This window comes from Sarcophilus harrisii, chromosome 2 (genome assembly GCF_902635505.1).
Source record: "Sarcophilus harrisii chromosome 2, mSarHar1.11, whole genome shotgun sequence".
Classification (NCBI taxonomy): domain Eukaryota; kingdom Metazoa; phylum Chordata; class Mammalia; order Dasyuromorphia; family Dasyuridae; genus Sarcophilus; species Sarcophilus harrisii.
Window position 1 is genome coordinate 211,957,345 of NC_045427.1, and position 25,450 is coordinate 211,982,794.

Genomic DNA, 25,450 nt, shown 5'->3' on the forward strand with positions numbered 1-25,450 from the left:
GGGAGGAATGGAAGGTTGAAAAAGAATTCACACAAGAGAGAACAGAAGAATTCTAAATGAAAATTAAAAGCCAAGAAGACTAAGGTTGAGAACAGTTCCAAGAGATGGAATAAATAGGAACAAGAGCATAGAAAAAGCAATTAATCTTGAAAAGGAAGGCCTTTTGTCTACAACTAGAAAAAGACTGATTAAGACACATACATTTAGAGAAATAAGGGGCAGCTTGATAGTGAATAGAACATCAGGCATAGTATCAGGAAGATTTACCTTTTTGAGGGACACAGGACATACACATAATATGTGTATTATTATATATAATTCTAAATAAATTCTGATTCTATATAAATGTTATAATAAATTACTATTTATTTTAACTATAAAAATTAACAAATGTTATAATTTGTTATTATTATAATAAAAATTAACAAAGGAAAACACAAAACCAGAATAATACAATGTAATAGACTGTAATTAGGAGATATAATAGCAAAGAGTCAGGTGAATAAAAAGAAATTCTCATTTGAAAAATTCTAACTTACCCATTTAATATGTGTTCAAATAAATGGACTTGTCCATCTCTGCAAACAACAGCTAACTTTACAGGCTAAAAGAGTAAGTCAAAAAGCATTAATTATTCTCATTGAAATTAATATTCAACAATTTCCACTGTCAATATACTAACTTTCCACCAGAAAACAACTATTCCCAAACATCTCTACCCTTTTTAAATTATAAATTTGCCAAGTCTTCTCCATATCAAGAAGGGAAAACATTTAGGATAGATCTTCAATATAGCATTATATGACTAGTTTAGTTATTGTAATAACTGGTTAAAATTTGTGACCTAGGACTCATTAATTTCTGCACATGCACCAAAATTTAACAGTATTATTAGAATAGTAGAGAAAAGTACACAAATGAGGTGAAGGGCAAAGGTATGTCCAAGAATTTGGGACTCCTCTTATTTATTGCTCTTTTAGGGTCTCTAAGCTGCTAAACAACTAAAGTCACAATTCTGCATAGGGAGCTTGGCTAAGCAGATTTTCCCTATAGAGGAACTCCAGGTTATATGTCTTGCTTTAATTGCAGGGTTTCTTGGGAAAAGCAAACAGGTGGGGAGATAATACCATGTACAGCCAAGGGAAGAAGTAAAGAGAAATGAAGCTTTGGCATATCACTGCTAAAAAGTTGCAGACTGCCTTTAGTAATACCTATCAGCACATACTTGGAATTTTAGACAATTAAGCAAAAACCTGGGGAACAAAATGAAATAGGCAACACTTTAGAGGGCTGAGTTCAAGAAACTGAATAGTGTTAACTTAAGTTCAAAATGTAAAAAGATGTTAGTCTGTTTATAATATTCACAGGAACACTATATTCAGTATGGAACCAGGAAAATGAAAAGTAAAATGGGAAGGAATAGAGGTAAAGAAAATAAAAAAATTTCCCTTCCCTAAAGGTTGATCCTTTCTGTTGAACGATACTAGCTCAATTGCTCCAACTTACTATCTGATGTTAGAGGCAAAGTAAACTGATTCAGTTCATAATAAAATATTTTTATGAAATAGAAAGGGAAGACTCTGAAAAACTGTGACATAAGGTTATTATTATACAAACATCAAGATTCTACTATTTGTAACATTTCACGTTATCCTGCTTTTGTAACAGTAGCAAATGAACATCAACAAATAAGAAATTTATTTATTAAAAGGACTTAGGATTAACCACAAGAAAGTTCAATGCATTTGCAGTCAAGAACACAAGTTCCAACCCTGCCTCTGAAAGTTACTACTTGTGTGACCCTGGACAAGGGTCCTGGTTTCTGTTTACTCAACTGTAAAAAGGAGCCTGAATTAAATGATCTATATGATTAAAATTATTCTACATAAATTTCATGCCTCTTGATCAATTTTATGCTCATTCAAAAATACATATTTTGTGTTTATTGAAATGTTGCTAACCCTTTGAAGAAAAATCTGAATTTTTACATGGCAAAATTTTATTCTTCAACAGGTAGAATTCTAGGGGGTTACCCATAGAAAATTAAATTTCTTGATTCTGATCGTTAATGTATCTCTGCTTTTCAAACAAAACTGTTAAAAGAGATATATCATTAAATTGTCATTGGCTACATCCTTAAAGCTGAAATTCAATTACTACAGTCTAAGATGGCTTAAAGACATTTAAACTAGTTGTAATATGAAGTATGATCATATTGGAAAAAACTGCACTTGCAGTTTTTTTGGAGGGGAAATAGCTTATCTTTGAAGCTGAGAACATCCAAAGTAAAATTCAATATTCTAGAATCTTGTGTTGGCAAATAGCAAAAGACTGATTTATCCTGCTAATAAATTTTTTTCAAATAACTATCCATTCTGAGTCGAGCCCCCCTTATATCCAAAATGTTCAAATGAGATTTTCAGTGCACAGAGCAGTAAGCCCAGAGTCAGGCAGACCTGCTTCAAATCCAGCTTAGCTTTAGATATTCTTTACTCAAGTGATCCTAGTCATTTAACTTCAATCTGCATTAGTTTCTTCAACTTTAAATAGGGGTAATAAGTATTAGCATTTGCCTGCCAGGGTTGTTATGAGCACCAAATGAGATAATGTTTGTAAAGTGCTTAGTACTGTTTTTGGCATATTTTAGGTAATTAATAAATGTCTATTTTTCTCCCCTTTCTTTACTCAAAAATTTCATTAATCTTTTCATTACTTTTTAAAAAAAAATCTCAAGACATTCATACACTTCACTCTTTTTGGTCATTACCAAAACTATATCCATCCTACCATCTTGGTTTGTACATGAGTCACAAACTAATCAACACGCTGTTATCTTACAAAATGGGATAAAAAGCAAATGGTATTTCTGAGTCAAGACCAAATTATCTAATAATTTTACCTCCTCTTTGTTTTCTGACAGAGTCAGGTCAATGTAGACCGGTTCATCAGTAACTGTAAAAGACATCACTGCATTCTTCTCTTTATTTTCTGACCGAACTTGCCTAGGATACATAAAGCAGCATTTATCCAAGGGATACATAAAAGTTGGAAACATCTAACGAAGGTACTAAACTCCTCACAGAATTAGTCCAAAGTTAAATGAAATAAAAATTAAAATGAAACTATTCTTTCACACTGCTTCCTTGGAAAATTGAAAGCATCTATCAATACTTTATCTGGCATACATAACAAGTAAGCAATAGCATAGTTATACCATAAACAAGTCATCTAGCAAAAAACAAATTTAGGGCAGAAGACTATGGTAGAAGCAGCACCTGTTACATACAGGATAAGGTGGTCCACCCAGAGGCTGAAGCCAACCAATTGAGGGACATTAAAGACTTGGTCTTTGGTAAGGTGATAATGGAGATTTAGCAGATTTCTCATTGCCAGGTGGGGCTAGTCACCTAACTCAGCACTAGTAACTGTGAGTCAGTATACTTTTTAATATATACTATACTATACTATACTATAGTAGTTTAAATAGATTTTTCTGAACCACAAATGTCTGTTCTAAATTTGCACCAGAATCACAGCACTGGTTTGAGTTAAGCTTGCCTGGATATAAAGACCTTAGAGGTCATCTGAGCCTACCCTCTTCCTTTAAAAAATGAGAGGGAAAAAAAAAAAAAAATAACCAATAAATGAAAAAGTGAAACCTAGAGAGTCAATTAATTAATTTCCCAAAAGCTGCACGGTAATGGGTAGCAAAACAACTAGCATTTGTCCCAAGTTCACTTGCTCCAAATCTTCTCAAGACTATATGTGAGAAATTATAGTTCTCTTGTAAACAAATAGTGACATTTTAATTATGAAATTTTAAAATATATATCATTTTATGTCTATATTACAGATGTCAATTCTTTTCATTAAATGGGAGAGAAACTCAACTCTGGTATAAAGAAACTTTGTGAGATTTGGGAAATACATATATATATTTTTGACAAAACATGAATGGAAATCATACTAAACAGTTACAACCTCTCTTATCTAAAAAGAAACTACACAAGCATTTAAAATAGGGGCATATTTTTAAGTCTTCATATAATTTTTCAAAGCTGACATCTTTATTACTCATTTGTCCCCAGACTGAGGGACTTGTCATAAGGACAAAAACTATAGACTCAATCCACACCAACATCCCCCTCTCCAAGCAAGCTCAAAAGTAAACTACCAAATGCTCAACCCAATTTGGCAACTACAAGAACAATGTCCCTGTATACCTCAATCCAAAGTTTATAACCCAGTTAAAAAAAAAAAAAATCTAACTGTAAGGACTGCCACAGCTTACCCAATATGTCAAATAGGCATGATAAGATTTAAACTACATACCAAAAAATGGAGATAACATATGCTACTTATTTCCAAAAATCTATCGTGAGCATCCCATGAAGTAAGGAGTCACAAAACTTTAATAACCACTTACTCCAGAGGAATTTTGGTTTTAAAAAAGCTGGTTCGAAAGTAAAATTATTCACAATAATACTGTAAATGCAGATTGATAAATACGCTCAGACACAGCCAAGGAATTAGATGTCCTCATTCAATAATCGGTTTGAGGAAACCACAGTTGAGTGTCATCATAGCACCAATCCAAATTACCCAATTTGAAATAATGCAAATTTGAATACATGCAACTCCATCCCATGATTCATTACTTGCATTAATTGGGGGAAGAGGGGAAGGGGAGATGTAGCTGTGTTTTCACAAATTATAAATATCTTTTTAATAGAGAAATTTTATTATTGATCAGTTTCTTGCAAAAATAGACTGAAGATGAGAGAAACAAGTTTATTATCTTCAAAGACAAGTAAAAAAACTAGCCAAGTCTTTTATTCTTCTACCACCTCTATCCATAACTTGGAATGTCCTATAGAAGTCAAAGACACAAGAAAATCACCATAACAAAAGTCAGCCATATTTTTGGATCCACAAATGGCAAGTTTTTTTAATTTTTGTTTTTAAACAAGGCACAATTTCTTCTAAATAAAAATACATACCATACATTAAGTAATCGGTCATGTACTGCTCCAGATAAAAAATAAAGGCCAGTAATTCCATCAAAGGGCTGACTTTCTTTAGGAGGTCTAAGAGTTGTGAACATAAGTGATGAAACAGCTGTCGCGTGACCTGTGAAATGCTAGAAAAGAGTAAATTTCATTAGTAAAAGACTGTTCTAAAGCAATAATACCAAAGAATCTGGATATTTCTTTCAGCTACAAATTGTAATAAACAATGGGGACAGATGATTACAACTAAATGAAGACAATAAATTATTCTGAATTACTGAATTATTACTATACTTGGAACTAGTTTGATTTACTCACTCTATAGACTTCTTTGTTCTCCAAGTCCCACAGTTTGATAGCTCAAGCAACTGAAGGTATTTATGCTGCACTCTTTAGAATTCTTAGGAAATAGGGCATCTGCCTAAATTATAAAAAACTACAAAGTATTCCTTCTTAATAACCCACATGCCCTCCCCATAACCCAAGTTTCTTTACATTTCATAGCAGAAAGTCAAGTTCTTAATTCTAATACAAAATCAAAAGGGGTACTGGATATGCTCAGACACAGCCAAGGAATTAGATGTCCTCATTCAACATTCAGTTAAGTCGAAACCACAATTTAGTATCATCACAGCACCACATCTCAGTAACCCCAGAGAACTTTTTTCTTTAACCAATAAAGTATAAAATGTATATTTGATTTTAAACAGTACAGTTTTCAGTCTGAAAAACAAAAATCTTTGGTTAGCAGTACAGTAAAAGCTCATTAATTCAAACTAATCCAAATCAAAATCTATAGTAATTTAACTTGTTCTATACTTAGCTCTCTATTTTTTTTTTTTAAAAAAGAGAAAAACAAATTCAATACTAAACAAATTAAAATAAAAACAAGATTTCTGGGTACATATTTGTTCTTTTTAACAAACTGCATCTAATGGACTTGAGCAAAGTCATAGTAAAATGATCCAGAGGCTGATTCAGCACTAGAAGGGAACTCAAGGAAATCATCTTATCCAACCCCCTCATTTTACAGGTGAGGAAACTTAGGGCCAGAAAGACTATGACTTGACCAAGATCACAAAGAGAGTAAGTAGCAGTAGGGTTATGATCAGACTCGGGTTCTGACTCCAAATCCAGTGTGTAAGCAACACTGCTAATTCTAATTGACTCTACTGCTATCAAACTTATTTGGAAACATTTCCTTGGTGGTTGATTCCAGTAACTCAATATACTTGAACATAAAAAAGAGTATTTTGTTGATAATAAAAATAATTCATACTTTCCCTAATTCAAAATGGTGTTCCTCCCAAATTAGTCTGAATTATTGTGCTTTTACTATACCTGCACCTATTTTGACTCACTCACTCTATAGACTTCTTTAGTCTCCAAATCCCATAGTTTGATAGTTCGACCAGCCGAAAGCAACATTTTCCCATCAGGGCTGATGCACAAAGCACTGACACTGCTGATGTCACCTTTCCATTTGCTGTATTACAGAAAGAAAGATATTGCATAAAGTTAATATTTTCATCCCTTTCCAGCAGCAAGCAGTAACAAATGTTACCACCAAGAGCTTCATGCCAGGTGTGTTCCTTGAAAACCAAACCTTGTGTTCAGCTGTGCACAAGCAAAACTGATCCAGCACATTGTCATCATGTTCTAACATAGCCCAGAGGCCCAGCCCTGAGAAAACTTGACTGGCTCCTGTTCAAATCATCCTAGAAGTATCTCCTTTCAGCAAGATAAGGGTTTAAGAAGGGCAGGCAGATAATTCAGTTACAATCCTTGTTTCCCAGCAGTCTACAATACACTTCTCTTTCTTGTCCCTGGCATCAGCCCCACCCCAATCATATCTGGGTCACACACTAACCTGAGCTTTCAGTCTTTCAGCCCAAGGTAGATTCATGTTGGTGTGGCTGCTAGCATTCTCATCTCCTTAGAAAACATGTTTCCTAATCTTATTTCCAGGTGTAGGCCCCTGCTGGAGGAAAGCATCAGGGGGTAGTTCAAGAACATGGGAGTAGGAGTCAAGAGACTAGGGCCTCATCCCAGCTCTGTAACCTTGAGCAAGTGCTCAAATCTTTCTAGACTTCAGTTTCCTCATCTGTTGAATAATGGGGTTGATGTAGAATGCATTTCTACATTTCTGTTTTCTCTCCAGATTTCAGAGCACTCTGACCTTGTTGTAGACTCCTCTGTTCTACAGAAAGTATTTCCAGATTTGGTACTATAGTACAGAAGTTATTGATGCTCAACTAACCATCCAAAGGACCCTAGAACAATTTTATTTTATATACTGTCTAGTGTCATCAAACCCCTCAAAGGGCATCTCAAAAAAGGCTGCGTCTATTCATTATAAGAAAATCTTGTTTTCTGTATTTCACTCTTCAGAGTACCAACCAAATTTCACTCGCTATCTTTCAATGTTTATGACCCTAAAATCACTTAATCCTCTCACTGTGAAATGCACTAAGATGAAGAAACCTTATGTAATTATTTATATATTTCCAACAATTATGCATAACTTCTCTTTGAATTTCTCAAAGAATGACTAGATAACATGTTAATAATCAGGTTTTCTTTCTTCTTAGAAAATTACAAATTTAGTAACTACCAAGAGAAACAAACCAAATGGCAAAATATTACCTGGACTACTTAGAATCTGAGAAAGAAAAATTGAGAATTGACAAGATTGAGAATTTTTAAAATTTTAACTGGCCAAAGGGGGGTGGGGGGGTGGAGGAGGGGAATTAAAGAAGCTACCAATACCTGTAGGGAAAATAAATAAAACTTTTATTTCAAGAATAGTCTTCCAAACTCTTAGTTGTTCATAAAGATATGTTTAAATACCTCAAAAATCTGTTATCCAAAAACCCTTACCATTACACAGAATACTCAGAGGTAGAAGCTCTGAAAATTACAATTCACTGAAATGATGTGCAGAAAGACGGTTGTGGGAACAACAATGACTGAATCAAGTCATATAATCTCTACATCTAGAAGCAGCCAGTGCCACTTATCTGCCACAAGAACCATGAATAAACTAAGCAGATTGTAAGAACACTTTCCCACATGGAGTATAATTTTAGTAACTTTACAAAGACTTTGGTAGTCTTTAAAAATCATTTTGAAATTATCTTTCAATGAAACAGAATGATGTATGATAAAAATTCCCAAGTTTGGAGAAAATAGACACCCCCCCACACACACACACTGCATAAGTGAGGGACTATGGATACAGAATATTATATTTACTCTCCTTCTTAGCTGAGAGGTTAGCTAGCTTTGTGGATCTGCTTTTTTTTCTTCTTTTTTATCCTTTTAAAAGGGATGACCTTCTGGGGAGAGGAGAAGGAAAAGGTATTTTTTGAAATCAAGATATAAAAATAAAAGCTAGAAACTTTTTTTTAAATTTAGGAGCTTTGATTAGAACAAAATTTTACTTCAAACTGTTACACTCTTTAAGTTTTTAATTCAGTAACTAAAATTATCTTTTAAAAAAATTTCTTTTATTCAGAGTACATAGTAGCGGATCCTTTCATAGCCAAACTTCTAAAAGAGTTTTATATGTTTCAGCCTCTAATTTCTTTATTATTGACTGTCTCCTAACTCAGTTGCAATTTGGCTTCTCTAATCAATCATCTACTGAAAACTTGATTTTAGTCTAGGAGCTCCAGCAGCAAAAACCTTCCAAATCAGAAATAAAAAATTTCCCCTCCTCCAGGCTTTCTTTCCCCCACTTATGATGATACTATTGATTTATGTCTCCACCCCTACTTGACAACTATGACAGGTTATTACACTGGTTCTACTTGTATCTCTCTCTTGCCTTTTGGTGAATCCTTTTCTTTCCTTCCACCTTTACCAAAGACTCAATTCTTTCCCATTCCTTGTATTCTATACCACCTCTATTCTGAGGTATCTTACTTCCACAGGCTGGAATTTTTATTTCCACAACTACAATTTTGTTCTTGAGTCCATATCGCCATTCCTGCACTGTCAAATGCTCCATTTAAAATTAAGAGACAACATGGTTCAGTAGAAAAATCACCAGAGAACAGCAGCAATATTGATAGGATGGACAAAGAAAGACCTGCAAAGTTAGGCAGATCAATCTCTACTTTTAACATACATAGGATATGTGATCTTCAAGCAAATTCTGAATATAAGTTGTGGATCACCTATTAGTTGCTTTAGAAAAGAAATTTCTCCCAAGAGCTCATTTTTGCCAATGAACCCACAGATTTGGACCAAAAAAGGAAAAAAATTCTAATCTGGATCTAGGAGGCCTAGGCTCATTTCCTAGATATACAACACAGTAAACTCATTCCCTTTCTCTAAGATTGTTTCCACATGTATAAAATTGGGATAAACAATGCGTTTACCTCATACAGTCACAAGGTTAGAAAGCTTTTGGTAAACATCGAAGGGCTAAATCATTGTGGGCAATTATTAACCAAATTCATCATATTGCTCCCCAAGCAGACATTCCCTGATTTATTTATACACGGCAGTACTATCACTCTCCTACTCACCCAGGTTTGAAACTTAATAATCCTATTTTTCTCACCCCTACCTCTCTCTCCTTCAGTCACCAAGCACTCTTAAGTCTTCCTTCCAAAATGCCTCTTATGTTTCCCTTTCCATTCCCACTTTGACCATCTGTTCAAAGACTTGCATTTCAGTTACTGCCTATTTAAAATTAATCTGTCTCTAGCTTTTCTGCCCTGCCAATTTTTTTTTTAAAACTAAAACACTATTTTAATATCACTATCACAGTCAAAACTTTTCAGTGGCTTCTCAATGACTACAATAGGAAAATGCAAATACTTTCAATCTGAATTTAAAGGATCTTCTACAATTTGACTCCCACCAACTTATGGAACCTTATCTTTCAAAGCTGCCAAACTCAAAAAATAGACTTACTGCTCCCTCACCATCATCCTATATCACTGAGGTACTCCATTCTTATACAATTACTCAAACCTTAATTATCTACTTAGATATGTTCTTCCTATAATGAAGCACTTCCAGACCATGCCAAAACATTTTTTCTCTTTCCTGAATTCAGTGTTTATTACATATATAATACATGGCCTCAAGATAAGCTTTTTCTAACCTATCATTTGCTTCCACTGTATTGTAGTGCAATTTTAAAAAACTTTTGCTTCTCTTTCCAATTGGATATTAAGTTCCTTGAGGGAAAGTACTATTAGTTTAAACTTTGGTATACCCCTACAATACCTAACAAAGAAGTCGATAATGGCATTACTTAATGAGATCTGTTAAACTCCCAACTTAATTCTTAGCAGTTCTGGAATCTTTCTTTTGAAATAGAACCATCTTACTTACCACTTTACTCTGCAAGTCTGTGTATTCCATTCCACAATATGTTTATCATCTGAACAGCTATACAAACAATCATTATCTTGATGCCACTGTATGCAATTTACTTTATTGTCATGTCCACCACTCTGGAGAAAGAAAAAAATATTAAACAGAAGCAAAATATAAATGACAATAAAGTATTTACTTAAATGAAATCAACATTCATAATGTCATTGTCAATTTACATCCATAAGACACCTGAAAACTAACTTACCTACAAAACAAAATATTATTTTCTCTCCAAGCTGTAGATTCAATTTACACTATCCCAATTTCTGGAATAACTTCAGAGTTAAATATGCCAGATCAAAACAAAATAGCCTATTGTTTTTTAAAGAACAGATAACCTATTATAAGTTCTAAACAGAAGAAAATACTGATAAGTAAACAACAGCAACATTATCCTTTATTTTTTTAACAAATAGTAAACATACATACACACATACATTTGGATGTATACACATACACACATACATACACAGACACATATATACATGGAGGGATACAAAGAAACAACACAAAACTTTATTGTATAAACTTTAAAATAAATTGTTGCACTAATTGTTGGGGTGGTGAAAGAATGAATTATGTTCAGAAATTAACGAAATAAAATAGCACTATTTTCCAACAACAACAAAAAACTTTAAATAAAAGACTGTTACTTCAAAAGAAAAACAATTTTCAGAAGTAGAATTTAAAAACATTCTCCCAAACTCTTAACTTCTTTTTTCTTCCTCTTAAAAAGTTGCATTTTTCTATAGGCTTTTTTAAAAGCATATAACTGTTGACTCCCCACCCCAAAAAACCCTCATTATATTTCTTTCTTTCTTTTTCTTGGCTGAGGCAATTGGGGTTAAGTGACTTGCCCAGGGTACAACAGGAAGTCTTATGTGTCTGAGGCCACATTTGAACTGGGGTCTTCAGGGCTGATACTCTATCCACTACATCAACTAGCTGCCCCCTCCCTCATTATATTTCAAAACAATTTAAACTGAGATACTACATATCAAAAGTTCTAAAGCAAACTTGAAAATCAGAATGCCACCTTACATAATTATACTTTTAATCTTATTTTCTGAGAGTAAAAATTCCAAGGTGCATAAAATACCACAGACAAGACTCCCAGTTTTAATGGAAGTAAAAGGAAGCCCAACAGTGGTCATTAAGTAAGTAGGATATTAATATATATTTATAATATATGTGGCCATATTTTGGAATTCTCCTCTCCCCCAACTCCTAAAGGATCTAACTGTGGCATGACAATATAAAGAAAGCAAAGTTTCATTCTTTTCATGATTCTATGGCTACAATAGATAAGAAAAAAATGTAATAACTGGTCTTGAAATTTCAATCGAGTACCAATGCAAACTAACTGTATAACCAGTAAAAGCATCCAATTGCCCACAACCAGCATTCAAAGAGGATCTACAAGAAGAGATTAAGGAGGGAAATGGCCACACTCTCCCTCTCCAATCTCTACTTTATTGTACTCCCTCTGTATTCTCTTCTATTTCCTCCTTCTAGTCTAAGTCCTTTCTCCCCTAAGATGAATCACCCTTCCCTCCCCCACCAAAACATCCAAAAAACAAAACTCTATGACTACTATATATACTTTAACTCTTAGAACTTTTTTTTTTTTAACAGATTGTATTTTCTTCAAAAGATACCATGATACAAATTGTTGGACCAAACAATCCAAGCTCATGAGAGTCCTAAAAATGTTTATTGTGAATCCCCAAAGTCCTCATAATCTCCCTAGTAAAGAAATAGTGCCGAAATAATTATAGAAACTGAGTTAATTCTTTATACATATAAATAATCTACACAACAAAATCATTAATCCAAAGAGTTCACCCCCTCTTTACTAAGTTTGTCTATTGTTTTTAAATAAGGAATTCCTATTTATTCAAAATAAAAAAAAAAAAATGGCATTATGCCATTGACAACTGAGTTACTACACATAAAATATTCAATATGTGTATAAAAGAATTTTTCCAAAAATATTGACAGAAATGTCATTCCTACTCCAAAGATGAAATAATATTCACTTTCAGCTTTTCAGTAAAATAGCAAAGAGAAAAAAAAAGAAACCCTTTTTTGAACCCAGTGGGAGAAAGATGGTGACATATTTCCATTCTTTTCTTCTTCCTATATCCTGAACATTTTTGGTCATTGGACTTTTATTAATGAGTTTAGAGGTTCATTAAGCAATTAAAATATTAAGAGGCACCAAGAGGTGAAAGGATATGCAGGATATTTATAAAGTATAAAATGAGCTAATAATTGTTCTTAGAAAGTAGGATTAAAGAAAATGACAAGACCTCAAATGTCATTCAGCTGCCTATCTTAAAGACCAAAAATAGTAAATATGCAGGATTATTCATAGTATTGAATTTGGTAAAACTGGATGATCAAAATACTCTTTCTAAATGTTATCCAAATTAACATAGGAAATAGCTTTATTAATCAAAATTTTCCTTGTGAGTCATCCCAATAAAATTTTAATTACATATGTAAGTTGCCAATTTTCAAAAATTAAAAAAGCAAAATTAAAAATACTGAAGGAAAGCCATCAAAAAGATTCAAATTAGAATACTAATTATGTTTATATGTTATACACATATAAGGTATAGGAAATTAGGATTAAAAAAATATAATTATCCCATGATATAACCTGTAGGTTATTATTCTTCCTTAAAACACTTCAAGCATTTATTGCACCTGATTCTTATAAAAGTTGAGTAGAGAATATAGCCTCCTCATTCCCTGACAGACAAAACTGTTACACTAATATTCCAGCTTGATCAAAACCAAAACATTAAGAATTCATTATGCTAAGTTTCAAAAAGATACTTACTACGAGTTTGCTCTGTAACTCTCCTTTTAATGTGTTGTATAATAAAATGCTGCCAACTGCTGTACCAATGGCCAATAGGTCAACCTGGTCACCAGTTCCTACAGCTTCAGATTTCCTTTTTTTCCTCTGGGGACCTTCCTGGAAGACAAAACAAAAAATTCCTACATTTTCTAGTGTCCCAAGCAATCCTGAATAAATTTTCAACATAAGATGTTAACAGTAAAATGGACAGAAGGCTTAAATATACTAAAACCCATTAGCTAACAGAGAGGTATGGAAGCCTTAACTGAAGGAGATGTGTTTCTCATGCTTTCTTACACATTGCTGACATGCCACTTTGAAAAGTCACTTCAGAGTAAGCACAAGGATAAACTCAATTAAAATCTTACCTAAAATATCTGGGGTCATAAACAGCTGAAAGGGACTCAGGAGATGCCTTGTAGCTCTAAAAATTCTTGTTTTTTGAATGCACAAATTTATTTATTTAAAAATCACAGAATAGCATTGCATTGAATAGATTAGAATAAGATTTTGTGGACACCCTGTAGATGAATAGTCACAAAGTTGTGATACAACAATAGTGCTCTTAAAAAAAAAAAAAAACAACACTGTTTAAAAAGATGCCAAGGCAAATGTAGAAGGGCAAAAAATTTCAATGTTTTAATGGGAAGCTATATTTGAAGAATCACATCTAATAAAGGCAGACATAGTTTTGGAGATTTTTTTTTCCCTTAGACACAAAAATTACTAACATAAGATAAGGTAGTATGTATTTCTAAGGTGGGCAAGGTAATCAGAAATTTCCCAAGCCTTAAAAACATTTTCTATCTTCATGCCTTACACTACAGCTCTAATAAGAGGAAACAGATTTAGCTAAGTATACTCAGCTAACAAAATAGAGGGCCTCAAAATGTGACATTTTCTAAGGATACACAATCAGTTACTAGGTAACAAAAGTCAGAACTTGAGCCCAGGTATTTGGAAATTTGAATCCAGATTTTCAGGAACATAGATTTAGAATTAGAAGTCAGAGCCAAACCTTTCATTTTACAAATGAGAAAAATAAGACAGAAATTAAGATCACACAGACAGCAAATGGTATAGCTAGAACTCAAAACCAGGTCCTTTCTTTTTCTTTTTCTATTGTACTATGCTGATTCCATGACACCACCAATTCCATGGAAGCATATCCCCTCTCCCCCAATTATTTCTCTCTTCCTAGTGCACATCTGACCCATTTCATTATTTCCTCTAGGGGAGGAAGGGGGTAGGGACAAACTTCTTTATTACTACCTTGAAGAAAATGGGAAAGGGCAAAGATGTGAAGTTAGTCTAAAGAGCTGTAAATAGAAGGGACTTTATAGAAGTCATCTATTTCCACCCATTTATTAATGAGGAAACTGGTTAGTGGTTAAATGATGTACCCAAGGTCTCACAGTGGACAAAGAGAAGGGATTCATCTTCCAAGCTCAACATTATTTCCACAGCATCACAATCTTAAAATTCTGACCTCTCCTAAAACTGTGCAGCCTTCAGAAGAATGAATTATAAGCCTTCACAAGCAAGCATTCTATTACCCTAGAGAAGCCAGAGGCACTTCCCCCAACAAAGGAGGGTTTAAATTATACTTTAAAAATCTCTGAAATTAACAACCACCCCACCACACCTTTGTTCTATTTTCTTGAAGTGAATTCAACAAGCACTTATGAAGTGCCTACTATGTGCTCACTGGAGAAAGATGGGGAGCAGAGGTAAAGAAAATCACAAAAGGCGAACTCTTTAGACATCTAGGCACATGTACATAAAATTTAAATTTCACTATTCTGAGATGGATAAATCATAAAAGAGTCTTTTATACAAAAAGTATTATTACTTGAGTGCTCAATACAAAGCCAACATTCATTACACTAAGAGTTATGGGGAACCCCAGAAAGAATCCTAGTTAGTGGCTGCCGTCAAAAAAAGAAGTTTATGAAAACAAGATTCAAATACATTAAAAAAATGCAACCACATAACCAAAGTCCTAACTAACTAACGTTTCTTAATAGTTTTATATGAAAATGTTAGGTTTAGCTGCTAGGTGCTTCTATGAAGGCAACTTTCTGAAGCAAACAAGATTTAACAAGGAGAAAATGCTGACTACATGCCAGTAAGGGGATAAACAAAAATAAAGACTAATTCTCTCTCAAAGCTAGATCCTGAAAGTGGTGAAGTTAAATAGAAACAAAAAGTGACATTACTTAATTCTGCAAAAGGTTTCCTTTGTTCAATTCAAGAAAAATAACTTCTTATCATATTTGCATGATTTGCAAGTGAACCACAGAAATAGAAAAATGAATGAAGCATGGGTGACTTTCTCCTTTAAGACCACAATCCTTGAACTTTTTGTTTTCCAAGAAAGAAACATTATGAAGAAGTCAAGGGAAATTTGAATAAATTTGAATGAAACAAGAGCCAAATAGAAAGAACCAGAAGGACAATTTACAAGATGACAGGGAAAACAGTTTAAGAATTCTAGATTTTGACCAATGCAGTGATCAATCATGACTTTAGTGAACTGATGGTAAGGCATGCATCCCAAAGGTGGTGAATTACAGGAATAGAATGAGGCATACATCAGACATAGTCTTTTATTTAACTGTTACAAAGTGGTTTTTCAGTGGGTGAAGCGAGTCATTGTGAAGCAATAACAAAGTTTTAAAAAAAGAAAGGGAGGAAAGCATTAAAGTTCTTTTTTTCTTTTGGGTGGAGGAAAAGATCAGACTATAGATTTAAGTTAACACATGCTTTACAATTTAACCTGTAAGAAAAAGGTCAATACCTTCAAAATTAATTTACTTTTTCTATGCAATACTATATTTCTAAATAGACCTATATAGACCTAAAAAAATTATGAAATTCATATGGAAGAACAAAGGTCAAGAATCTCAAGGTATTGATTTTAAAAAGTAGTATCAGTACCAATTTTCAAACTATATAATCACTAAAATAATCTTGTACGGATTTAAGAAAAAAAGTTTATTCCATAGAACAAATTAGATATACAATCTGTAGAATACACATAGCATCATGGTGTATGATAAACCCAAAAACCTTAGTTACCAGAGGTGGAGGGAATAACCCACAAAACTGCTGCAAATACTGAGAAGCAGAAAGTTTTATATCAACACCACATGCCATTTATCAAGATTCAACAAGGAATAAGATATTAAGTGCACAAAAATTCATCAAGATATTCTAAATGGATATGAAATAAATATAAAATGTCACATCATAAATAATTACAGGGAGAAAGAAGTTACCTTATTGAAGAACTTATTGATCTGTGGCTAGGGGAAGAGTTCATGACTAAATAAGATATAATCACCCAAAATAAAAGGACAATTTTGATTAAATGAAATTGAAAAGGTTTTTGCATGGTCAAATATAAGTAAAAATTAGAGGAAAAGAACTGGGAAAAAAAATCTTTGCAAAACAAATTTCAATAAAAGCCTTATTTCTAATATACACAAAGAACTGATTTAAACTTATAAAACTAAAAGCCATTCCACAATAAATGGTCCAAGAATGTGAAGAGGCACCTTTCAAAAGAAAATGTCCAAGCTAACAATAATTACATTTAAAATGCTCTCAATATACTACAACAGTATTGGTGAAGTTATAAAAATGGTCCAATCATTCTGAAAACCAACTTGCAATTATGTGCATAAAATTATTGAAATTTGAGTGACCTGTGATCCAATCAAATGACTATTAGGCTTATAAAAAAGATATTAGAGAAAAAAAGACCTACTTATTCTATCAACATTTATAACAGTCTTTATTTACTCCCTAAGTCATCTGTCCATCCATTATTTATTTGATTAAAAAAAATTCAGAGTTCAAAATTCCTTTCTTTCCTCATCCAATGAGAAGGCAAGCAATGTCAACTGTACATGTGAAATCATGCAAAACTTATTTCCTTATTAGCCATGATTTTTTTTAAAGGAAAGAAAAAATTAAGTTAAAAAAAACTATGCTTTAATCTGCATTCATGTTTATCAGTCCTCTTTCTGAAGGTACGTAGCAATTTTCCTTTGGAATCATCTTGGATTATAGTCTTTATCAGAGCAGCTAAGTCTTTCAGAGTTGATCATTGTTTATTATTGCTGTTACTATGTATAGAACTGGTTCCTCTCACTTCACTTTCCATCAGTTTATCCAAGTCTTCTTAGGTTTTTTCGAAATCATATTGCCTGTCATTTCTTATATAGCACAACAGTATTCCATTACAATCATTTACGATCTATTTGGTAACTCTTAACATGATAATCACAAATGAGGAATTAGAGGACTGTCTTTCTTTTGGGGAATAAGTAACCAAATTATGGTCTATCAATGTAATGGAGGATTAATACGCCATAAGCAATAATGAAATCAATATATTCAGAACTGAGAAAACCCATATGAATTTATGTTGGGCAAAATGAACAGAGCTAGAACAATTTAGACAATACAATTTTAGAGGTAAAACAATTTTGGAAGACTTTGAAACTCTGATCAAAACAATAAGAAACCACAAGTCCAAAAGTTTTCTCAAGTGATAAAGTCCAATGTTTTCATCACTGTCCTAGCATTACCAACATCAAAAGTATTTAGCAATATCCTACAGGGCTCCCTATTACTTTGGTGGAATCTATAAAAAGTAACACATGAGAATACTATCAATAGTATATAGAGACCTTTAATAATTATATGAATAGTTTTAGATGAAAATGGACTAAAAAATTGTAAGAGTAGATTCAAAAGTGACACATATTAAATGATCAAAGTTTCCTGAAAGATCAGATTCATTAGACAAAAAGGGAGACTGTTACAGTATGAATGGTGACCCAAATAAGAGACAAAGAACAATCATTTTTAGATAAATACCAAAAAAAAGTATAAAGAGAGTTTACAGTTATTTTAGAGCTGTATGTAGGAACTTAATAGCCTGGGGGTAGCTCCTGATCTGCTCGAGTCATTAGATTATCAAAGTGCCACAGCTTAAGTGGCCTGTGAATGACTTATAAAAAGAGAAATTTGCAACCTACACTGGAGGTCAGTATAATATTGGAACCAAACAATAAAATTCTTAAGCTAGGATCTGGTGGAAATGCAAGGAAGAAAAGTTCAAATGATACTAAGTCTAAACTAGGTGACTATAACTATAGTAGAAAATACCAAGGGTTAGTTATGTACCAAGGCAAGGTTCGGGCAGAAATCACCAAAGAGGCAAAAAGACCCATTCTATTTCACATATCAACCACTATTCATAGACTAGGGAACCAAAATAAAGCCACTACAGGATTTGGAGCTTTTTCTTCTCAAAGAATACTGACAAGGTGTTTCACATTTGCCACCAAACACTGCAACAGAGAATTGAGTGAGGAGGAAACCAATACCTGCTTCTGGCTGACAATGAGTTTCTCCCTCAGCAAAGTTGGAGTAATAAGGTGAGAGACTGCTCCTGATACTGTCTTCAGAATGCTATACCTTGTTCTTCCTCACCAGAAGCAGAGAAACCATTTCCTCCAAGAGGCCAATAGGTTTTGGGACCCAGGCCGAAAGAAATGATGTCTATACAAAAGACAGAAAACATGCACAAGGAAAAGAAGAGACTGGGAAATTAGGGGAAACATTTGGCAACAGAATTTCCTAAAGAATGATAGGATCTACTTTTAGGGGCCTGGGTACCTAAGTTGTTTTGGATCCCAGTTAGTAATTTACTAAGCTGTATCAATCTTATCCTACTTGAACTGAACAGTGCCTGGCCTCTGCTCCTGTCCAATCTCATTCCCCAATTCATTCCAGCATGACCCTGTGAAAAATACAAAGAGATATATAAGCTTAACGTATTTTTTTTAATTAAACAATGGAAAAGAGTACAAATTTGGAGCCTGAAGACCTGTATTCAAATCTTAGCTCTTATTTAACACCTATGTGCCTTTAGACATGCTACTAAACTTGATCTAGTTTTCCCATTGGTTTAAAAAAAAGAAAAAGAAAAAGAAAAAGGGCTGATTAGACCCTCCAATTCTAAAGTCCATCATTTATTATTTCTTTATGACACAGGAGAGAAAGAAATAATCAACTTTCATAAGAACTCCGTATCCTCCACCCAAGGAACTCCCACCTTAACTAGGATCAACTAACTATTGAGAGGACACTATTTGCACATATATCACATGCTGGTAAACCAAGAATATTTCAACATGCTTAATACAAAGGCATTCTTGTGAATGCTTATTAAATTCTAAATATAATCATTTATTCCCAGATCAGTGTTCTGAAGTGGAATGGAAGCTACTACAATAGTCCAGGAGAGGGCCTGAATTAAAAGAATTTATGTGACTAGAAAGAAGGGAAAAGCAGACTCAAATCAAAACTTTTCTTTCTCTGACCACACACACCAATTGGCAAAGAGTAAATTGGACAGTGAAGAGTCATGTTAGGTAAATAGGTACTATCAGTCTGAGATAAAATGTTTTTTAATAGAAAATTGATCATTATTTCCCTTGCAGAGTCAAAGAGAAAATTTAAAAACATATAGGAAATTTAAGAATCAAAGAGCATCAAAACTGTCTTAATCACAAATAAAAAAGAAAAGTTTAAAAGTGAGAATGAAGCATTAAGCTTAGTGAAAAAAAAATACCATCTCAATTGTACTGTAAGAAAACCATAATTTCCTCTTAAGGGAAAAAATTGGAACTTTCCTGAGAAGCTAATAAGCCTTTTTATTTTATTACTTTTTATTTTTAAATTTTATTACATTATATTTTTATTTTTTTTTAATTTGAGGAGACAATAATCACTAACCTGATCTGCTTGATATCTTTATTTCTAACTTACAAAGTTTGTGTCTAGGCTTCTTGCATCATACCCAACTCAAAAGTGACAAAAAGGGACTCAGAGTAGAGAAGCTAGGGGCTCATTGGGCACTTAGATGGCAAAGCAGATAGAGCACTGACCTTTAAGTCTGGAGGATCTGAGTTCAAATCCAGCCACAAACACTTGATACTGTCTAGCTGTGTGATCTTGGGCAAGTCACTTAACCCCAAATTGCCTTTAGGCAATTTTTTTGCCCCTCAAGGGCTCAAATTGCAGATTTACCACTTATTAAATGTACACTGACAAGTCAGAAGTAACTTCACTATCAGTAAGATGTCCTGCCTACTTTCTAAGATTTAAGATCAGTCAAACTCAAACACAACTGGATCAACAGGCCACCACTATTGACTTAGAAAACCACAAATTAATAATATCTGCATTGTGGTGTATTTTTACTTTTTAAACATTTCCCAATTACATTTTAATCTGATTCAGTTTAAATCCTATGATTTTTGATACCTCTGGTGTCCAGAATACTGCTTAGTTTACAAAACAGCTACTATGAATTGGGCAGGGTTATTTAGCTAGTCAAAATATGGACTCTCAAATCCAATGTCCTTCCCACTTTTACCACACTTTCACTGAAAAGGTAATTCCAATCCCAAAAGGCATTCCAATATTAACTTTGCCATTAGTTAGGTGACCCTGGATGAATAACTTGGCACCATCTGTAAAATATAGCTAACCTGTGCTTCCTGCCTATCTTGTGAGGATCAAGGGAACTAAATTTGGTTACATGGTTTGTAAAGTCTTATTGCACTATACATAATAAAACCCAGCAATTATTATTGCATTTCCTAGATCTACCTGTCTTCCAAATTTGCACATTTTTTTGAAGGAACCATCATCTCCCTATTGCTACCACAAAGTCTCATCCATATCAACTCCTTTCCTCACTTTCCAAATGCACTAAGTGCTAAAAAGGCATATTCTACCTTTTAAAACGTGTTATGAAATCTGTCCCATTCCTCTAGTCCCACACCCACCCATGTGGTTCAGAACGTCATCACTCGTTGCCTGTGCTACTTTTTTAACGGCCTCTTAACTAGTCTTTATTTTTAGTCTCAGCTCTCTTATCTTCCACAAAAGTACCAAAAAATCTCACTGAGTCTGAACCCACTAACCAAATCAAAATTATCAGTGGCTCCTCAATGCCTAAGAGAGAAAAACTGCAGACTCCTCAGCCTGTAATTCAAAGCCTTTAAAACCAATCTACTAGACCAGCTTTATGCCATACAGTCCTCTTTATGAACTCTACATTCAAGCCAAACTGGACTATTAACTGTTCCTGAATTTAACAATCTTGACACTCCACCTTTATCTCACAACCTAAGGATAAACCATCCCATGTACTTAGAATGCAATTCCCCTATCATTTCTCCTTCTCAGAATTTTTGATTTTTTTGAATTTCTTTCCAAGTTCAGCTGAAGAATTGTCCTTATGTAATGCTTTCTTTAATCTTCCAGTTGTTTAGTGTACTGTGCCTTAATCCTTTTTGCACTTTCTTCCCATTCCCAGGAAAATGTCATTTCACGGATGTCAGGGAGCAGCATATCCTTAAAGAAAACTTCAGAAGCCACCACACTCCCTCCTTTCACAGAAGAACTGTGGGCTGGAGGAGGCAAATCAAGAGGTTTGTCAAAGAACCCCTAAGTATCACAGTGAGATTTAAGCCCAGGTCTTCTAACTCTAGAGCCAAGTGCTTTTTTGTAGCACATAGCAGGATCTTTAAAAATGCCTTTATTAACTGTAACAGTTATAACAAAAGTCACTTCTCAAAAATACTTTGATATTATTTTGATAGTTCGGTCTTATGGCACCTATTATGTACCACGTGGGTTTAATAGTTGCAGCAGATGCAGCCAGATGACTCAAACATCACCAAATGGTCTCTCCTACCTGAGACGGGCCTTTCACATGTGAAGGCCTTTCAGCAGTGGCAGATTTGGGGTACTTTCCTCCTCATTCTTCCGGATGAGGCTTGAAGGTCCCCCTTCCCCATTTCCGGATTTACACTTATTTTACTCCTTATTTAATAGCAGAAATGAAAACTACAGATGGATTAGGAGGAAGGCGAGCGCCCGAATGCTTGGGGGAAGGGCATGCAGCGTGTTTCCAACGTGGTGGGTGCAGGAGGCCAGAGCCCGAGTGATGGGCTGACAGGAAGAGAGGTGGGGTGAAGGGGGTGCGAGGGGGTGCGAGTAGTAGTTAGTGCACAGCGCGGGGTGGTTAACCAGAATTGTCCGGGGCTGATCACGTTCATCTGCTGCGCTAAGTCGGGGCTGAGCATGCCGGGGGGAGGGGAGTCGAGATCCCGCGGCCAGAGCGAGACGCGTGGCTGGAGAAAACGACGGGCCGCGGTGAGGAAAGAGCGGCCCGCGTGAGCCCAAGGGGCATGGGTGGGCGCCCGTTCGCTCCGGAGCTCCTCCTGGGCTGGCGGGCGCCGTCCCACGGCAAGCCCCGCGGCCCCGTCCCTCCCTGCGGCGGCCGGCCCCCGCCACGCCGCGCGCCTCTGCGCTCCGCCAGCGAGGGTTGGCCTCGCGCCCCTCCATTCCACCCCTGCCCCGCGCGCCCCGCTCCCCGCCCTCTCCGCCCTCATCCCGTGCCTCCAGCTTTACCTTAGCCAGCGACCGCGGCGGGGCCCAGGCCAGGCAGGTGCAGGTGGCGCTGAGGTGAGCAGAAGGAACGAAGTCCTGGTGCAGGCGGCTGCTGGCTGTCTCCCACACCCGCAAGTGCCCGTCAGGACCGGCTAACGAAAAGTAGTGCTGGCCCCGCGGAGAGAAAGCGCAGGGGCTCCCGGAGGGGGCCAGGGGATCGCGGCGGCCTCCGCCACTCGCCGCCATTGCTCTTCTGGCCCCGCAGCAGCCACGTGTTCGGCCGCGCGCCTGCGCAGCCGGCCTGGGCGGGGTATGTGGAAAGGAAGCTAGCCCAGACAGGACCCGGGTGGGGAGGCGGGGCTTGGGGGTCGCTTAGGGCGCCTGCGCGCGAATCTCCCAGCTTGCTTCGGTTTTATTGACTTTAAATTGGGAGGTGCTTGGGAAAGCTAAGGTTCTTTTTTTTTTTTTTTTTTTTGCTGATGAAGAAATCGAGGTCCAGAGAGGGAGTCTCTCTTGCCCAAAGCCACATAATTATATGGTAAAGAAATTGGAACTCAAAACTTATTCTAGGCGGGGATTTTTCTTTAGTACTTCCTTGTGTCCAATCTTAGGCTTCTGTGGAGAGCATCTAACAAGTAGAACATAATAGTGAGACTTTTGCTTTCTGTACCTTTTTAAAAATGGATATTTTCTTTTCACGTTTTTCTTTCCCAGTATATCCTTCCGCCGAGAAAACAAAGAAAGGGGGGAATGAAAAAGGGGAGGGAGAGGAGCTCTTCCGAGAAACTAACACTACTTATCTCCCTGGCTTCCCCTAAGTCCCATCTAAAAATCCCATCTTTTTCTGGAAGCCTTCCCCAAGCCCTCGGTTCAAGTGCATTCTCTCTATTAGTAATTTCCTGTTAATAGCTTGCTTTATATATGTTTGTTTATATGTTTCCTCCGTTGGATTGTAAGCTTTTTGAAGGCAGAGACCATCTTTTTTGTCTTTTTTTAAGTCCCAGAATTTAGCACAGTGCCTAGCATCTCATAGACACCTAATGTTTATTGACTGATAGATGAATGAATGGATTGATTGGTATAAACTATGTTTCACACACTTGCTCTTCCATCTCTGCAAAGAAAGGGCTACATCTCATTTCTTCTTTGGGGAGCAAACTCAAGTTTACACAACTGTGGCATTTTAAAGTTTGGCACAGTCAACAAGTAAAAATTAATTTTTTTAGTACCTGTTAAGTGCCCAGCAAAGTGCTAGGCACCGAAGATAGAAGTACAAGAGAGATAATCACTGTTCTCCAAGAACTTCAAAGAATTCCATCAAATAGCCCATGTGCATTGGCAATTTTCAATCATGCCTCCATTCAAATGTAATCCTTATGATGCAAAGAACATAAAAACAAAAAGTCTGATTTGCAATCAGAGTGTCTCTAGGTTTAAGTACTACTCTGCTACACGCAGTGTGACTTTGTCCAAATGTAATATTGAATTAAACTATACAATAAAGTCCCTGTTGGGGTAAGAAGTCATCTCTTGCAAGAATGCAAATAAGAAAATTAAGGGGGGAATGTTTTAGTGAAAGATTAAAGAAAAAGAAATTGAACTATCCTCATCCAAAGATCCAAGTTCTGCCAAGTGTAAGTTCCCTCTGCAGTTCTGAAGAATCAGGAAGTAATCTCCATAATGATTCATCTTTATGGTTTCCCCATGAGAGCATCATCAGATATTTTTCTCCAATGTGATCAAAACCCTCTAGGTAGTTGGGAGCATTCTTAGGAGCTGTAATTTCTCTATAATTTTTGCTTAAATATTGAACAGACATCTAGTGTAGTCAATTTTCCACTAAGACCTTGAAGGGTAAAGTATTCATTCTCCAAGTCCCCCACAGAGAACATATTCCCTTTTTGGGGGGGAGGTGGGGAAGAGAGAAGGGATGAAAAGAGGAGGGAGAAATGGAAGCAAGACATCCTAGAAAGTCTCTCTTTCCTATCTAGTACACCACCAGTCTCTATTGAACTCCTTTACATCTTCCTCCTGAAAATAGCTCAGATTTCCCTGAAAGCCTACTTTTGACTCTTCTAGGCTATCCAACTACTCTCCCTAACTTTGCTGCTCTACTACAAAATTGTTGAAATAGTTGTCTATAATGTTTGTTTTCACTAGCTATTATTTCCTTTCAAAGTTTTTCTCCCAAAATTCTAATGAAACTGCTTTTTCAAAATGACCTAATTGCAAAATCAAATAACTTTTATTCAGTTCCTCATATTCCTTGACATCCCTATAACTTACTTCACAACTTGGCCCATTCTACCTTCCCAATGTTCTTCTACCTTATTCTCTTCCCTTCACTCTTATGGCCCAATTATATCAATCCACTTTCTGAGTCCATATTCCTCAAGCCTTAGGCTCTCTCTACTAATTTGGGGTGGAAAAAACATGTCATGTTTCTTTGGATTTTCTGATCACTGCTTTATTTGAGACTGCCTCAATTTTTGCTGGATTAGTTGTGCAGGAGAGCTTCCTCAAGCCACCATCTTTTCTGGATTCATCTATTTTTTTTTCTATTATACCAGTCTACCTTTCATCTATTACAACCCAACTTGCTGATTTTGTATATTATAATCTCTTGGGGGATCTACATGCCTTTAAAAGCAGATAGACATTTTTCAATGAACTATCCTCATCCAAAGAT

The 25,450-nt window shown here is 35.4% G+C and overlaps 1 protein-coding gene and 2 non-coding genes across 3 annotated transcripts in view; all 3 read right to left on the reverse strand.

Annotated features, from left to right (window-relative positions):
• The window catches only part of WDR43 (WD repeat domain 43), a 39,281-nt gene extending 16,221 nt beyond the window's left edge, over positions 1–23,060 (reverse strand). The window contains exons 1-7 of the mRNA XM_003757807.3: positions 22,783–23,060; positions 13,255–13,392; positions 10,362–10,483; positions 6,375–6,495; positions 5,001–5,140; positions 2,900–3,002; positions 540–604 (exon numbers count right to left, since the gene is read on the reverse strand). Coding sequence (XP_003757855.1) covers positions 540–604; positions 2,900–3,002; positions 5,001–5,140; positions 6,375–6,495; positions 10,362–10,483; positions 13,255–13,392; positions 22,783–23,007 — 914 coding nt within the window. The 5' untranslated portion in view covers positions 23,008–23,060. The remainder of the gene's footprint in view (positions 1–539; positions 605–2,899; positions 3,003–5,000; positions 5,141–6,374; positions 6,496–10,361; positions 10,484–13,254; positions 13,393–22,782) is intronic.
• On the reverse strand, positions 4,508–4,589 carry LOC111718609. Its single transcript, XR_002769128.1, has one exon. It is a non-coding gene; the product is annotated as a small nucleolar RNA SNORD53/SNORD92 (small nucleolar RNA).
• On the reverse strand, positions 5,564–5,646 carry LOC111718608. The gene has a single exon (XR_002769127.1). It is a non-coding gene; the product is annotated as a small nucleolar RNA SNORD53/SNORD92 (small nucleolar RNA).
• Positions 23,061–25,450: the final 2,390 nt, after the last annotated feature.